Source organism: Dermochelys coriacea, chromosome 1 (genome assembly GCF_009764565.3).
Source record: "Dermochelys coriacea isolate rDerCor1 chromosome 1, rDerCor1.pri.v4, whole genome shotgun sequence".
NCBI classification, from domain to species: Eukaryota; Metazoa; Chordata; order Testudines; family Dermochelyidae; genus Dermochelys; species Dermochelys coriacea.
Window position 1 is genome coordinate 57,219,866 of NC_050068.2, and position 17,511 is coordinate 57,237,376.

At 39.2% G+C, this 17,511-nt stretch overlaps 1 protein-coding gene across 9 annotated transcripts in view; it reads left to right on the plus strand.

The window, feature by feature from the left end:
• CAB39L (calcium binding protein 39 like) overlaps positions 1–17,511 on the plus strand; it is a 109,692-nt gene that overhangs the window by 17,569 nt on the left and 74,612 nt on the right. For 5 of the 9 annotated variants that reach the window (XM_038368553.2, XM_043504502.1, XM_043504505.1 and 2 more), the window contains exons 2-3: positions 8,379–8,594; positions 17,304–17,450. In XM_038368553.2, the coding sequence (XP_038224481.1) occupies positions 17,349–17,450 (102 nt within the window). In that variant the 5' untranslated portion in view covers positions 8,379–8,594; positions 17,304–17,348. Of the gene's footprint in view, positions 1–8,378; positions 8,595–10,415; positions 10,662–17,303; positions 17,451–17,511 lie in introns of all 9 variants that reach the window. The other 4 variants (XM_038368568.2, XM_043504499.1, XM_043504501.1 and 1 more) reach the window with 3 other exon arrangements.

Genomic DNA, 17,511 nt, shown 5'->3' on the forward strand with positions numbered 1-17,511 from the left:
GGTAAGTTACAAGGAGGAGTGTCTGGCAGTAGTCTTGCTCTCATGTTGTGATCTAGCCAGATTCTGCCAGCTTCCAAACCACTGTTCTTCTGTCAAGTTGTGTTGCTTATGTTTGTGATATCAAACATTTACAAAAATGTTTTGATTATAATTACCAGGACACACACACACACACACACGTGACCAATTGACAGCAGTGAGGGGACTGGATGTTTTGGAGGCTTGATAATGGAATACAAATCTTTTTGTGTTTTAAGGTCCAGAATTCAATCTGAATTAATTTAGTAGTGATTTCCAGTAGTTTTTAGTAGTAGAGATTTAATAGTTGTTTCCATCTGATGGCTGTTCAGTGGCCTATGTGAAATGGATTGATGATCTTAGTCTAGTTCCTAATGGCAAATGTCCACATCAATAAAAACACTGTGTAAGTGATGGGACTTTAAGCAGAGAGGTGAATCTTCTGAAATGATCCTCTCATAACAAGACGGAGGCACATAGTTAGGTAAGCTTGTATTGCTACTACCTGTGCGGTAAATAAGTCACTGTACTCTGTGACTAAATCAAGAATTATGTAGTCTCTTATGAAAGTAAATCCAGATATACAAAAGTGGGGGTTAATGTTCTTTTATTAGCAGAGCTTTTTCACTGTGCTCCACACAACAGATTATGCACCATACTCACTTCCAGCAGTAATGGAGGTGTAAGATTACAATGTAATGGCTTGCCATTCCTTCTGGTATTTCTATAAGAACCACGATCCATACTGGGAAGTTGCTGGTAAAATGATTCAACATCACCGTCGAAAAGCACTGGTAGGTACCGTGCTGCTTTCTCATCAGTCCGCTCATTCATAGAGAGCAATAGTTTAAAGGCTGTCAAGTTCTCACAGAATTCCAGTCTCATGACCAGTAAGTTCCTTCTCGGGCAAAAGTGCTTTTACTACCTTTAAGCTGGAGCCACCCATTGTAATGCTCTTGTAGAATCATGGGATTTGTTAGGACACTGCAAGTACCAACTCCAGCACACAGTCAGGACTGAACTTCCTGCTAACCTCCCTCCCCCAAGTCAGATCCAACAATGTAACATATCAGATGAGACTTAACACTGAAATAAACTTACAGTTCCATCTGTTGGTCAAGGTCTTATCTTCACTAATCATTACAATAAGACCATGTTCCTGGGGAAATTTTGACACTACTTGCAAGTTTTGAGGTTTTTTGAACAGTATACAGGTTACATAGCTTAATTTAGTCCTTTGTGATCATATTACTCTAATGAGTAAAGAACAGGGCTCAGAATCAGCAGATATAGGTTCTGTTTTGTCACAGGTTTTCTGTTTGACTTTGAGCAAGTAAGTTTAAAACAATGCTTTAAAAAATGGCCACTGTTTTTAGGTGGGCAACTTGAGATGCTAGGGATTCATTTTTACGGATATTGAAGTACCTGTATTTCCTGTTGTCATCTGACAATCAGGCCTTGGTGGTAGGGGGCGTGTGTGTGTGTATTGCTCTCTCTCTCCGTTTCCTTGTAAAATGGGTGTAATAATATTTATCACACAGGAATTTTGTGAGACTTAATTTTGTTCTGTTTGGGTCATGTGATGGAAGGCACAGTAGAAACACAAAGCATTATTCTCTGTGAAAGTCTGATTCTCTCTCTTAAAGCACTGTGTAAAGACTCTTAGAATGGAAATTGCTCAGAGAGAATATTGCATTTGAGGCTCAGAACAGTCATAACTGGGTGAAAACAAATATTCATATACTTCTGGTGATATAATTTTTGGCTTCAAGAAATCGTTAGGAGTATGTGGATCCTATTCAATTATGCTTTGTTGCAGTTCAGTCTTCTACATGGTTTTTCAAGAATAATAAAATGTTATACCTTTCAAATATTAGATGAAAGGAGAAATAGTCACCTGTTGTAGCCCAAAGCACTTTACTGTTGTGTCTGATATTAATAAAAGAATTATCAATATTCTCCTGAAAATAGGGACAAACAGCTAATCTTGAAGAAACCAGACACTGTTTACATTCTTTGCCTGTTTCCAAATATGGGATATTGGAGAATAATGGCACTATGCACTGTATAGTCGTCATTGTTAATACTGTTACCTAGGATTAACTTTCAGCACACTGGGCAATGCGTTTCTCTTATATATATAATTTTTTTCATTGTTGAAATACAGTAAGAGGGCATCTGTCAAGATAGCTTACATTTTAGATCTTCAACAAAGCCCCTTTTAAACTGCTCTTTCACTTTTTGGCCTCCCTCTTCACATATTCTTCTAAATTTCTTTTTGAATGTTCTGAGTAGTATGGAAAGATATTTGTAGGAAACTAGTGTTCAGTTAGCGGTTTGAAGAATGGACTTGGGTCAGGTGCAGTTTGAACAGGTCAGGATGCTGAAATGTAAAAATATACCCATTCATCTCTTTGGCATGTTGCTGATTTTACCATTCTTTTTAAATAAGTCTCCAGATAAAAGTTCACATTGTAGAATTGTGTTCGTGTATCCCTCAGTCTAATCTCTTTCTCTTCACTCATAAAATGGGAAGCAGAGTTATAATTATAATGGTATTGAGAAGCCAAGTAGAAGACATTCTCTCTCTCTGTGTCCCAGTGTAATGAATCTTGTAAGTGAATTTTTTTCAGAGCAGACATGAATAAGTTTAATCCTGTATTTCTATTTCACATGCTGAACTTGGTTCTAAAGTACAAGATATTATTAAAATATTTTTATTAGAGGAAAAAGTTCTGCTTGCTTTACCTCTGATTTTTTACTGTGGGGGTAGGGGAGGTGGGGAAGGAGTTGTTTAGCTGAATTTTTTTTTAGAAGTTTTTTCTCATTTTATATACAGTATGATAGTACTGCACTTATGTGGCGAAAACAGTGCAGGTGAGTGAGTGTTGGGAGTGAAGTCAGTATGGATGATGTGCTCCAAGAAGACTAGTGGTGGTTGGGGACAGGACTCCATATCACCTATGGCCCCTTCCCTAACACTGATTAAAACCCTGAGACAAGGCTGTTGATCATGTCTCCAGCTACTGCTGCCTAGGCCAGACTCTGTTGTATTCTATTTGGCTTCTTACACGATATTAATCTCTATAGTATCTGAGCGCCTTCCGGTAGTGCATTAAGCAACGTGACTAACATCTGTCGTGTGTGTTCTCTCCAGGGGGAGAGATGTGCGCAACAAATGTCTTGTTTTGGTACAATGTTCCTGATTGTGGGTTTTTTTAGTTTTCTGTGAGCCAATGGTGCTCTCATTGCTCTTGTAAGTATGGGACTGCTGCTGAAATGAAGAGGAACCTAACTGGTGGAGTGGGCTCTGGATTCATACCAGCAATTGGAACTCTTTTTAGAAAGATCGACGTTGCCTTTCTTGTCCTCTGCAGTTATATTTAATGCAAACTGAATAGAACAGGAAAGAATGCAGTCCATGCTTGAGAACGCTAGAGGGAGCAGAGGGGAGGGAGAAGGAATAACATGATCATCATGATCTGTTGACATTTTTTTGAAAGAGTTTATATGAAGAATCTATTTCAATCCTGCTCTCAGTTTTAGCCAAAATACAATAGCAGCAGCTCAGCTACAGCAATCACAGAGGCAACATCACTGACTCCAGTTCTGGGAGCCAGTAAAGATGGATACGAGTTTTCTGTTCTTCAGAGAGATGGGAAGCTCTGCTCCTTCCTTTTTTCCTTCCAGTTGGGTGCAGGCGAGGATGGAGCCCCTCTCTGTACAAAAACAATGACGAGGCTAACTGCTACAGACTAACACGGCTACCACTCTGAAATCTCTCTCTACAGAAACCCACAGTGCCTAGTCAGAGAGGCTGGGTCAATTGACTCGGGCTTGCAAGGCTTGTGCTGTCGGGCTAAAAATAGAAGTCTTGATGTTCCCTTTCAGGCTGGAGCTGGGTTCCGAGACCCCTAGATTTCAGAACCCGGGCTCCAGCCCAAGTGTGAATGTCTACACTGCTATTTTTAGCCTCGCAGCATGAGGCCAAGGCAGTTGACCTGGGCTCTGAATATTAGTGTGGTGGGTTATTCTTTGCTGCGTAGATCTATCCGTAGGGTCCCTTTTCACCTTGTTGTTCTGTACCTTCGTGAGCGGCAGACCACTAGATTGGCTTTCATTCTAGGTTGTGTTTTCACAGGATTTGTGTCTGTTTACATAATGTACATATCCACACTCCCCCTTGGGGGTTATATATAAAAATAAAAATAATAGGGTCAGAAAGAATATGTGATTGACATGAATTTGGGATGGCCATATTGAGTGAGTGAGTTATTTATTGAAGGCCATCCCTAATAATGCTGATTAAAACCTTATATCTAGATTTGGAAGGATTAGATTTTTGTTGGTAAACATCAGCTTCACCATAGACACACAAATGGATGAAAAAATATTTCTATAAATGATGATCAAAATTTACAGATAGACAAAGTAAGAGATACTGTCTGAGAACTTAATTTAGTTTAAGGATATTTACTTTGTATATTTTGACATGTGATATAGACAGTTGTGTTTTAATGGTTATAAAGCTTTAACTCTTTGAAGCCCAGCGTCTGCTGTCATTCTATAATTGTCTGACTGCGGCCATAATTTTTCACATTGTGAAAATCTAAATCAATAAAAATATAAAAATTCTTAACAATAAGCATTGATATTATCTATCAAAATTATAAAAAATAATCAGATTCTGCCAAGTCTACTTATACCACATCATGCTGTGTTCTGTCTACCCCACACATTTTAACAAAGAAATAATTTTAGAAATATTTTATTGGAACTACTTTGCATGTGGATGATTAGATGTTGAACATGAATGTAATTTAGATTTATAAATTTATTTCCTGACTCTGCAATTTATCACTACCACATGTGGTTCAAAGCTTTTTACCTTTCCTTTTTTCATTGTAGAAAATAAGAGCAAATGTGGTAATGTCTGTTTTATTTCTTTGCTCTAATAGATGGAGGGATTTTTAAGTTAAGAAAATAAGGTCATTTATTTCAAAAAAAGAACCCATACCTTTACCCATACCTTCAGCCTGAGATCTGCATTCATAAAGAAGGAAAAAATACAATGGGACTCAAATATATAGAAATCGGAGTTCTCTAGCATGTGCAAACAAGTTGTTCAGTATATTTTGACAAGACTTTAAAAATTGTTGGCTATTCATTATTAACTAATTTAGGAGTTGAGATGAGCACAAGTTATATACTGAAACAAAACTAAATTATCCAAGGAAGCCCTTGTCAAAGGAAATAGTTAACTACTTAGCAGCTGGATAAATATGCCATGTTGGGGTACATTAACTCAGGGCCTTAGCTGTTACCTGAAGATCAACTACTGTAAAGGACTCAACTCTCTACACAAGCTATTCCAGACAAAATTCCACATTAGAAAGGTGGTACATAAAGTGTGAAAAGAAAAAGAAAAAAAATCTGCAATATTTCTCGTCACCGAGTGTACTAATCAAGGATGAGGATTGAGCAACTTCATGCAGCCCTTCAGAATAAAGACTCATTTCTGCATGAGAACATGCACAGAATTCCTGTTAAAGGGAATTTCTATAGGTAGAAGGCTTGCAATAGGGTGTCCTACTTGAGTGCACGCAAAATCACAGCCTGTAGTGCCTATAATTGCAAGTCCCCAAAACATATCTGAATTCTGAATGAAAATAACCAGCCCATATAATTAAACAGAACTCAATATATCACTTAGTCCCTAGATATACCTTTTTAACTGTAAGGGTAGTTAAGGTCTGGAATAGGCTTTCAATAGAGGTTGTGGAATCCCTGTCATAGATAATTTTTAAGAACAGGTTGGACGAATCCCTGTCAGAAGTGGTCTAGGTTTACTTGGTCCTGGCTCAGCACAGGGGACTGGACTAGATGATTCTATGATGATCTTATGTTTATATAGCATTTCTTATTCTCTCTATACCACAAATGCTTCTACAAATGTAATGATATTCAAACCATCCAGTGGGCTTACTTAACCTACCACTGAAATGTGGCTTTTTCTCTGTGGTGAAACTCAGCAAGCATTCCATAGTGCACACCACTGTTGTATTTCAGTTTAGGACAGGAATGAAGGAGTACCTTTTTCCATCAGAAACATCAGTGTAAGTGATGTGGGGAGGATGTAATTATGCCAAGTGGTGTTTGACTGGGAAATAACAGTTAATGCCTCCACCTGTACAAAAAGTGCAATTGCATCTTTTACTATGTTTTTAGATTTGTTTTAGGTCTCATTCAAAAGATGGCACCTCCAGCAGCACAGCGCCCGGGGGGAGGGATAGCTCAGTGGTTTGAGCATTGGCCTGCTAAACCCAGGGTTGCAAGTTCAATCCTTGAGGGGGCCATTTAGGGATCTGGGGCAAAAAAAAATTGGGGATTGGTCCTGCTTTGAGCAGGGGGTTGGACTAGATGATCTCCTGAGGTCCCTTCCAACTCTGATATTCTATGATTCTATGATGTGCTGCGGGACTGCGTCAGAACTGACTTGGAGCTAAGAATGCCACCTTCTGAATCACCAGTGCCTCTTCCTGCAGCTCTTTTTGGGTGCGGGTGAGCCAGAACTAACGCATTTCACTTCAGAAGCAGCTTTAACCATGGTTTCAGCGCCATCTCAACATATGGTTCTAAAACCCTGGGGCCTAGGTGCCTCAGTGATGCTTTATTATTTTAAGTATAAATGCGTGTGCTGCTTTACACGCAAGTAAAAGACGATATTTCTGAGGACAAGGTAGTGTCTTCTGTGTGGATGCATAAGGATGGGAGATCGTGCCAGGAGCAGGGTCATATATATATTTAGACCTTGTTCTCCTTTGAGTACAAAGATTAAAGATAGCTGATTCTAGGCGCTTTCAAAGTGAGTCTCTCTCCCAACGCTGCCTCTGCCCTGGCCAGCTGAGCTTGGTGACTGCAAACGGAAGCTGCACCCTTTAAAAGGGTGGTATTGCACCTGCATTGCTCAGAACTCTAGGCTCAGTGCCTCCCAGAGTTCCCGGTGGGGTGGTACCCCTCTGCATTGCCTCCATTATAAGGTTGACTACCACAACTGAGTTCTAAATTGTGACATGACAGGACAAGGGAAGGTAGCACTAACGTATGGTGGACACAGAGAGAGGTTTCTAAAATAAATCTGCTAATGCACACACAAACGTTTTTAAATAATGTGAGGTGATGATGAACTTGACAAAACGCTGAGATACAGAATTCAGCCCCAAGCTTCGCCCTGAACTGTTGATTTCAGGACAGGTATATATTCATTACTCATCATGCAAAGGCTCATCATAATGCTAAACAGAGCAGAAATAAGATTAGGAGGGAATTTAAAACACAGCATTGGTAGCAATAGTTAGTAAAATAATTTTCTTTCCATGGTCTTTAATGTATATTAGACATTAGCTGTAGGGGAAAAAGCATATGTAATTCCCTCTGGACATATGCGAAACAGCCTGAAGAATCACTGCTGTTAGAGAAAAATGAAGCTTTAAAAGAACACACAGGCGCACGCGCACACATGCTCTTCCTATTTCCCCCACCTATCCAAGAGGATCCTTTAAGTTAATTGCAGTTTGCTATATTTTCCCATGATTGATACTAGTTGGTAGTATATGTTGTCAGTAGATTTTTATTATGTGAATTTGTCCTTCCTGTCTTATACTGACATTGTCATAAAATTAAAATACACTTAGATTGAGAAACACCTTTTATGTCAATTGGATTTTATTTTTCTCAGAATAAACTGAGTTTTGCACTGAAATAATATTACTGAGTAAAGTAAATTATTTTTTTTCAAGCAGGAAACGGCAGCCTATGGGTAGATGCCGTCTGCCTAAAGAGCTCCTGTGGTAGCATGTTGACTTTATTATCTTGTAACCATAAACCATTCACTGTTAGAAGCCCTTATTTACATTCTAAACAGAAGGGTAAGGTGAATAATGTAATTATAGCAGCCCCTACCACACTGTGGGTGTGAAAGAGGCATCTGTGGTGGGCTTCTATACTAAAAGATTGAAGAGGGAAAACTTGTGTGAGTGATGTAGATTTGTTGGATTTGTGATTTTAACCCTAGAAAATTCTGTTGGCAGAGACATTACTTTGTCTTTTGCTTTACACGCATTCCTCTGACGTGGAGCTCAGTTTACAGAGGGAGGGTGTATGTGAGAGAGAAAGCTGGGAGGGGAGGGAAGACTCATACACAGAGCTAGTCTGACTAGAAACAGAACTGCCCCTGGCAGATTAGAGAGACAAATGAGGTTTGGAATCTGAATCCAGGAAAAGGAGAGTGGAAATTTACAGCTGCTCTAAGTGAGTGTGCCTGTTTTAGTCATCATCTCTGTTAACATTTTTCTCAAAAGGTAACATTACTCTTCGGCAAGCAAGTTGAGACTGAATTCTGGAATTTGTTTTCTCTGCCACGTGTCAATAATAAGAAAGAACTTGTATTAAATTGAAGATAAGTAAAGGGTCCTCCAACTGGACTGCTGATTTGGGTCTGGTAGAGAGCTGTCTTCAGCACCTCATCATGTATCTGCTTTTTGTTGTTTAGACAAGCCTGGACATTTCTGTACACAGTGAGTATCAGCTAAGATTATCTAGTTTGAATTAAATAAAATTAGGTAATGAATTAAAACTTCCTTTTTTGCTTTATCAATAGCTTTTTGGTAATGAAATTCTCACTTACTACTTGTTACCTTTTTGTAGCATTGTAAACTAATGTGGTATATTTGTTTTGTATGTTAAAAGCAGTCCTAAACAGTACTACTTCTGTTACATAAGGCATTGGCTCTGTTAACAAATATTCTGTATCCATGGCATATCTTTGGAAATGGGTTTTATTTACAATGGGGATTCCAAAAATAAAATAGCTGCAATATATCACTTCTCTTGCTTCTCTCTAGTGAGGTACTTGCAGATGCAGCTTTGCTCTTGAGATACAGAGAAATGAGAACAGTCACTTGCATAAGAAATTCAGAAACTATTGTTAAGTATATAAAATTTGAGTATATATTCAAATTGTCACATGTAACTGCATACATAATTAAAAATAAAGAGATTGAGGATGATCTAATAGGTCTCTTACATGTCTAGCTTCTAGGATTCTGTGAAGTAATGGGCCAGTCTGAAAGTCCTTAATCAGGCAAAATGTTCATTTAAGTCTCTCTGGGGAATTTTGCCTGAGTAAGGACTTTAGAACTTGGCCCATTTTTAGTAGTAACAAACCCATTGCAGTGCCAAATTATTTAATGTGTCATGGGATTACAGGAAGTGATATGACTCTTTTCAAAGATATGACCAAGTGAATGGAGGTGGTGTGGGTCACTTTCCAATAATGGCTAATATAAAGCAAAGAAGAATAAATACTGGTATTAATGTTTGAACTGCTGGATCAAGAGTGTTATTTTTTTCCCTCTTGGCTGCTGTTTCAAGTTTTTTGTTTTGTTTTGTTTTGTTTGTTTAATTATTTGGGTTCTATTACCAGTTTCTCTTGCTTCCACAATTATTACTACTTCCCTAAATGAAATTAGACTAAAATTCCCCTTCCATATAAGTAAATAATAATAGCCCCTAAATAATAGCTTTAATCTCACAAACATTAATTAGTTAAGGGACTTGATCCTGCATGATTGGAGACTTTGAATTTTCAATGGGCAGGATTGGCCTCTGCTTGTTTCACAAATATCCCTGTTGCCATGCTATAGGTAGAGATTCCAAAGACTCCTGAGTGTTACCCTTCTGCTGCCGGAAATATCTGCAAAATCTAGTTCCAAGTTGTGTGTGTCATCACCACCTAGCATTAGTCCATAAAGAAGATAAAGTACTATTGTTGTCAGTAACTACATTAGCTCAAGTGGCAGAGGTCTATGTGGTGGATCTAAAGTTTCCAATATTGCTTCTGATCTCTGAAAGTGTCGGGATAGTTCCATGTGATAGAATTTTTCTCAGTTTTCTTTTTTTAAAAGCCTAGGAAATTACAACAAAAAAACTACATTAAAAGAGCATTGTTAAGATTGCAAATTCAAGCACTCAGAAGTTAGGAAACGCCAGAATTAAGTTGCCTGTGCAAGCTTAATTCATTCCCCTTTCCGCTTTGTGTGTGTTCATTATAAGATAGACTTTAATTATATAACTATGTACTATTTTTTCTGCAGGACCCCCTGCCTCATTAAGTGAATGGGAATTATTCTATGTTTCTATTTTATTCTCCTCATTGCTCACAGGCCTTATTTAATGCACACAATCCAAAACCTACATTGAATACAAAATTATTAATTTCTTCCCGTGTGTTTCTATAGTGTTCTGACCATAGTATCTGGGTGCCTCACAAACATTAATGCATTTATCTTCAGAACATTCCTGTGAGATTAAGCAGTATTATTATCTCCATTTTCCAGGTGGGGAATTGAGGCACAGAGAGAGCAAGGTCAAAACTGCCCATTAATTCTGCATGCCCTATTTGAGATGCCTAGAGCCTGATTTTTTTTTTTTTTAAAGAGTGCTTAGCATTTTTTATAGCACTTTGAAACTGTTCTTTAAACATATAGTCAACCTCAGTTGCCATTGTGAGTGCTCCAGCACACCTGCATATCTGATGCCGTGCATCTCACATTGAGTACCCAGAAAATTAGAACACACAATTAGTAAGCAAATGTGAAAATTTTGGTTTATGTAGTTTGTCCAGCATAATATAGGCAGAGGCAGGATAGAATCCAGTTCTCCAGAGCATCATACAACTGCTTTAACTATGGGACAGTCCTTAGTTTTCCTGTAACCCCCTTCCTCATTCACTACATAACTTCCCAATTCTGCAACAAATGAGGTGGCGGTCCAGATAACAGCCTCATTTGGTGCACAACCCCGATTCATCTCTAGAACATTGTCCATTCAGTGCGTTTTCCTGTATAAAAATAGTATGTAATCATGTAATTAAAGAGTATAAATGTAATGCATATACACTAAAGGGCTGAATTAACATTGCATGGGCAGCCTGAATTCTGACATTTCCTAATCTGAGTGATGGAGTTTATAACCTTAATGTCCTTTTAACACTTTTTTTTTTTTTTGGAGGGAGATGCAATAATACATAATTAGACCGCAAAATGATAGTGACAATTTACCAGTCCTAGCACACAATCTACACCCCATCAATGCTTTTTAACACACTGATGGAGTGGGGGGAAATGAAGATATTTTATTTACCTATTAAAAAATAACACATCCCAGGGTGAATACGTTAATAGAATGTTGTGATTCTGGTACACAGGCAGATACTGTACACCTAAAAGGATAGGAAAACACACAAAGTTTTCTTGCCTGAATTTGTGTAAAATTTTATACAGTCATTTCACTTTCAGTACCAAACTCCTTGTCTCAAGTGACATGTAAGAAGAATGGATTGAATGAATCACATGCTGTCATTCTTGTGTTTGTGGGAAGGAGGAGGAAGTATTTGTTACTGAACTGCTTAACTGAGTTTCTGTATAATGATGGGATCTGCTGCTGACTGAAGTAATATTGCTGTCTGCATGCCTCCTTCTTTGTTTGCAGTGTTTATTGTAGCCATGTTGGTCCCAGGATATTAGAGAGACTAGGTGTGTGAGGTAATATCTTTTATTGGACCAACTTCTATTGATGAAAGAGTCAAGCTTTCAAGATAAATGGAGCTCTTCACGCTTGTCACTTTCACCAGTAGAAGTTGGTCCAATAAAAGATATTACTTCGCTCACGTTGTTTCTCCCTCCTTTATTGTCTTTATAAGCTCTGATATACTGGGGTCTTTTAAGGAAGACTGTGATCAAGAAATAAAAGAGAGCTCAGGGAAGGAGCCTATAATGTGTATGAAAAGAAATCTGATTAAGTTGATATTTGTATTAGAGAGTTCTAATCACACTAAACATTTCTGTATGTCACGCTGGTGAACATGTAGGCTGGCTGAACCGGTTTCTGTACTTGCCAGTCTATTCACAGGAAACTCAGCTGGGCTGAGAGAGTTTGTTTTGGCCCATTATAATAGTATCCTCAAGCAAGAGCTAAAAAGGGGTGGTGGCCTATCAGTGTTCTTTCTTTACCTCATTTTAGCATTCCCACCTGACAAGCTGACTCCAAGCTTCCTATTGAAGCTGTTGGGCTTTGTTATTTGGTGGATGTGGCTTGGTTGTTTTTTATTAAATGATATTTTAGATTAATTGGTTTAGCAATGGCATATCATCTATTCTGAGTTGTAGTAACATAAACTCAGATCTGTGTAAATAGTCAGATCTTCTCCACCCCCCTCCCTTTCAGATTCACATGAAAATCAGTCTGTTAAACTTTATCCCACTGATTTGCTGAGATGAAAAAGGTTTTACCTTCTGCAAACACGTATTGCACATTCCCAAAATTAACAGAGGTCTAGTTGCCTAGGTCTCAGAATCCTGGATGGGGCGGAGGGGAGAGGAGAAGAGGAACCTTTAGTTTATGCTTTTGTTCCTATTGGATGGCATTCTACATCACCCCCAAGTCTTAGGTGATAAATGTTTGCTGATAGTTTTGTAGACTACCACAGGCCTAATAGATTTGGTTTTGTGATTAATAAAGCACAGAATTTGAACCCAAGAAATCTTGGTTTTATTCCTGACTGTCCCATTAGATTCTTATGTGTGACCTTTGACAAGTCATTTTATTCTTTCTGTGCCTCAGTTCCCACATTGTAAAAGTGGAGATAATTGTACTTACTTGCCTCACTGATATGATGTCAGGCTTCGTTAATGTTTGTAAAAGTCTTTGAGATCTCAGGGAAGGCATGCACTGTGAGTGCAAAGTGATATTATGCAATCTCAGCCATTCCTTTGACTATTCCTAGTACCTGCACGCTGCTGATCTTATTAGTCTCTGGACTTCATGAATGCTTGAGCTTGAGTATTAAGTTTTTGCCTTTTGTTCATGTATGATCATGAGGATGTTCAGGGAATGACAAAATAACCTGGTAAAATATAAGAGAGCAAAAGAATTTCTCACAGAGAACGAAACACACCTGCCCACGCCTACTGCCTATCATAAAAAAGCTCTTCTTTCAAATTTTAACAGGCCCAGTCAAACATCTGGGAAAGGTTGCTTTAAAAACTGCTTTTCACTATTTTTGTCACTTTTTCCCCAAAATAAAGCAAAAGAAAACATGTTCTTTAACCAAACCCTAGCTGAACATTGCCTGAACTGACACTTGTCACTGAAATATTTTTGTGAATTTAGAGTGCATGAAAGGTGTTGGACTTTCTAGCAGTGGAGACTGAGATGTTCTGTTTATCTACAGGTTTCAACCTCAGGCAGTGGAAGTGCATTATTTCCCACAACCCTGCAATGTCTCTCATTCCTATACTGGGGGAACCACCTCCAAAGCTGAAAGTTATTTGGTTTAAAGATCTGTTTTTCCCCCCTCATCTCCATAGACTGCTAGTAAGTCAGAGACTTACTGACAAATTAGTGTCAGCTGCAGTGGTGCTGTTTATGAAGTTAACCCCTCCTCATAAGGAACTTGCGGGAGACCACCAAACCTCGGTCACCAAAGAGCCCTCAGATAGCGGTAGTTTTCAGTCGCTACCAGCCTTTTCTACATTCAAAGTTTGCCACAATTTGCTTCCTTTATCTTGTGTGACTGAGAGTAGTTCATGTCCAAAGAAAATCACTGAATAGTGGAGGCAAAGGAGACCATAGCTCTGACAGGAAAATGTCTGCCAAAAAGACTGGTGTTGGGAACAAAAGGTACCAAGAAAGAGAGAGTCCAACAGAAATTTTTAAAATGCGTAAATTGCACTCTACCCCTGGCTTGCTTTTTGTGTGGAGGATATAGTACAGGTGTGAGCAAACTATGGCCCGGGGGCCACATCCAGACCTTCAGACATTTTAATCCAGCCCTCAAGCTCTTGCTGTGGAGCAGGGTCCGGGGCTTGCCCTGCTCTGACACTCCTGCCGGGGAGCAGGGTCCGGGGCTTGCCCCGCTCTGCGCATGCCATGGCTCTGCGTGGCTGCCGGAAGCAGCAGCATGTCCCTCCTATGCATAGGGTCAGCCAGGGGGCTCCGCATGCTGCCCCTACCTCAGCGCCACCCCCACAGTTCCCTTTGGCCTGGAACCACAGCCAATAGGAGCTGCTGGGGCGGCATCTGCGGACAGGGCAGCACACAGAGCTGCCTGGCTGCCCCTCTGTGTAGTTGGGGGGGCATACCGCTGCTTCCAGGAGCCACTTGAGGTAAGCGCCACCCGGAGCCTGCACCCTTGGCCCCCTCCTGCTCCCCAACCCCCTGCCCCAGCCCTGATCCCCCTTCCACCCTTGGTCCCAGCCCAAAGCACCATTCTGCACCCCCAACCCCTCATCCCCATCTCCACCCCAGAGCCCCCTCCTACACCCACACTCTGAACACTAATTTTTGGCCCTACCTCAGAGCCTGCACCCCCAGGCAGAGCCCTCACCCCCTCCTGCACCCCAACCCCCATTTTGTGAGTATATGGTAGGCCATGAATGATTTCCATACTCGGATGTGGCCCTCAGGCCAATAAGTTTGTCCACCCCGATATAGTAGGTGAAGGCAGGAGCAGAGAAGAGAATGAATTTGTTGCCCTGCTACAGTCAACAGTAGGGAGTGAAGTGAAGAGTAATGGCTCTCCCCTTGTCCTGGGAAGTTCCTTTGTGACATTAAGGTGCTGTAGTGGTAAGCTTGTGTGTAATAGCTCTACAAAGAAAGGTTCCCCATCTACTCTGGAAGTGCTAGTATTTCACTTCCTTCAGTTTTTACAAGTAGCCCTAAATTAAAGACAGACCCTCATCAAAGGTGTAGTTGATACAGAAAAAAGTTGTCTCCAGATTTTCAAAAGTTCCAGTAATTTGGGGTATCTCAGATAACCAAAATACCGCCCACTGTTGTAAATATTGGCCTTTTAGAATTCACTGGACTCCATCTAGGATGAGGAAAAAAACTTACCTGTCTAGTGATACAAAATCCTGTTGGAATTGTAGTGAAAATAGCAACTATTTAGTACAGAGACTATGTTCAGAAGATGTATATATGTTAATTCCTTTTGGGAAATGGTAGATAATAAGCCTTGTGATCCTTGAAGCTAACATATAAAAAAATTACTTCCTTTTCCCCTAACCCCCAAAAAAGAGGAAATCTAATAGTCAAAAGTGGTAAATTTATTTAAAAATCGGAATAATCAAAGTTACCCTGACGCAGCTGAATGTGATGTTTGTTTTTTTAAAATGTCCTTGTTTTTGTTTTGTTTTTTGTTTTTGTTTTGTTTTGTGTGTTTTTTTTTTTTAATAGTATTCAAAGATTGACAACCCAACTCCCACCCCGCATGTCTTGTCTTCAGGGGTTAGTAAGCTTGCAGGTCCTGACCCTTTTCTATTTACAGTATTTTAATTTTTAAAAATGTTCTTTTCCCTGTAATATCGAGTCGTTAACAGTGTGGTTGTGAAGTCCTGAGTGCTTATTAGCAGCATGCATACAGACATGTTATTGCATTACTCTTTAAATTCAACAAAATTGTGGAGATGATGCAAGTCAGACAGTGAGAGGCCTCTTCTTTCCCAGTATGTGAATATTGCTGAACATTCCTAGTTGAGTTAGTCAGTATACCCCCATCTTCAGTGTAGTGTATTGGCAAATTGACAGGTGTGACTCTGCTCTGTGCTAGTCAGAGGGTCTTGCCAAAAATTGTGGCCCGAGTTCTATGTGAGCAGTGCTGAGCACTGTTTTTGGCTTCCTAGTCGAGATCTGAGCCAAGTATTCAGGCTTACACAGCCAAAACCGCAGAAATAAAAATGTAGTTTGAACAGTGTCCTAAGGAGCATGATTATTGAAGAGACACAGTGACTTGGAATTTCCAGAATTTGAATGTGATAATATTTCTGTAGAACCAGCCTAGCAACAAATGGTTAATGAAAAACTATATACAAATTCATCTACTTTTGATGCTATTTCCTACTCTAAGAACTTATAACTGAAATATGACATTCTTCAAATAATCTTTCCTGTATGTCACCGATAAATTACACAACCTTTCTCTTAGTGCTTTAAGAGTTTCACTTTTTAAAAGCTTTGTAGCATCTTATTTTATAAAACACCACATAAATTTCAAATAATTCTCTCAAATATCTATAAGGGTGTATAAGTAAAAACTGTAGCTATTTTATTAGTCATATAAGATATGTAATAATTAGTATCATATGTGTACATGGAGAAAAGTTTGTTCTTAGATTTTGAGGTAAGGGTGAGTGTTATACAGAGTATTTTACATATGTATATTTTAATCTGTTTTCATTCCTCGTCTCTTAATCTCTGTAACATTTCTTATTTGTATGAGACCATAGTGAGTACGAAAATTGGAGTGATTTTTCTCCCCCCCCCCCCGATCTAATTTACTTTTTACCAGTGTGTTTTTTACAGTTTGCATGTTCTTCAGCTTGGGGACCTAGTGCTGCAAAGTACTGTGCGCCCTCTTTAAAGTGACATGGGATTGATCCAAAGTCCATAAAGTCAATGAGAGTCTTTCCATTGACTTCATTAGGCTTTGTATTGGGTCCTAAGAGTCTTTAACTCCCATTAAAGCCAATGGGAGTTGAGGACGCGCAGCACCTTCCAGGCTTGGGTCCTGCTGACACCTTAAAACTAAACTGGTCGCTTTCTCTTTCTGGTTCTCATGCACTAGTACACTGATGGGTATTTGGGTTTCCAACAGAATAGGGAGGAATGTATAAGTTAAAGTATTTTTTGTTTAAATGTTTAATGTAAGCATTTGTATTTATATTAGGCCTCATTTTATATTCCTTGCTCATCTAAACTTCCCCAGACTTAAACGAGTCAGAAGTGAGTTGTGAGTCACAAGGAATGCAGGCCTCTCAAGGTTTGGCAAGTTCCCTTTCTGGGAGATTTAAACTATTCAATATTGACATCCGCTTAACTAAAAAGTTAGATAAAGAGAAATGAAATAAAATGTAAGCAATGACTGAAAAGTTGAGGCCCAATCCTGCAATGATCCAAGCAATAGATATATTTGTCTGCTGGTTCTTGGAGCTACTGGTTTTCCAGTCAAAACTTAAGACCTCTAGAAACCAACCTAGACGAGTTGAAGGATCTAGTGGAGTCTACTGGAATTTTCAGTGGATGTGAGCAACTGGAGATCAGAGTGCTCTTACAGTCTGAGCTTGCAGTATACTTTATACATAGAGCATACTGTATTTGACTCATAGCTGCAAACAAAATCTTAAAAGCTAATTTTTGCTCTGTTTTTTGTCCTTTTTGATTTAAAGCAGTCCTCAGCTATATCAGAAGAAGAAATTCAGGTGAAGAAAATCATGCCTTTGTTCAGTAAATCGCACAAAAATCCTGCTGAGATTGTAAAAACTCTGAAAGAAAACATGGCCATATTGGAAAAGCAAGATAAAAAAACAGACAAGGTATGACATCATCTTTTTAAAAGACTAGTGATAAGGCATTTATTTGTACTCGGGGGGGGGG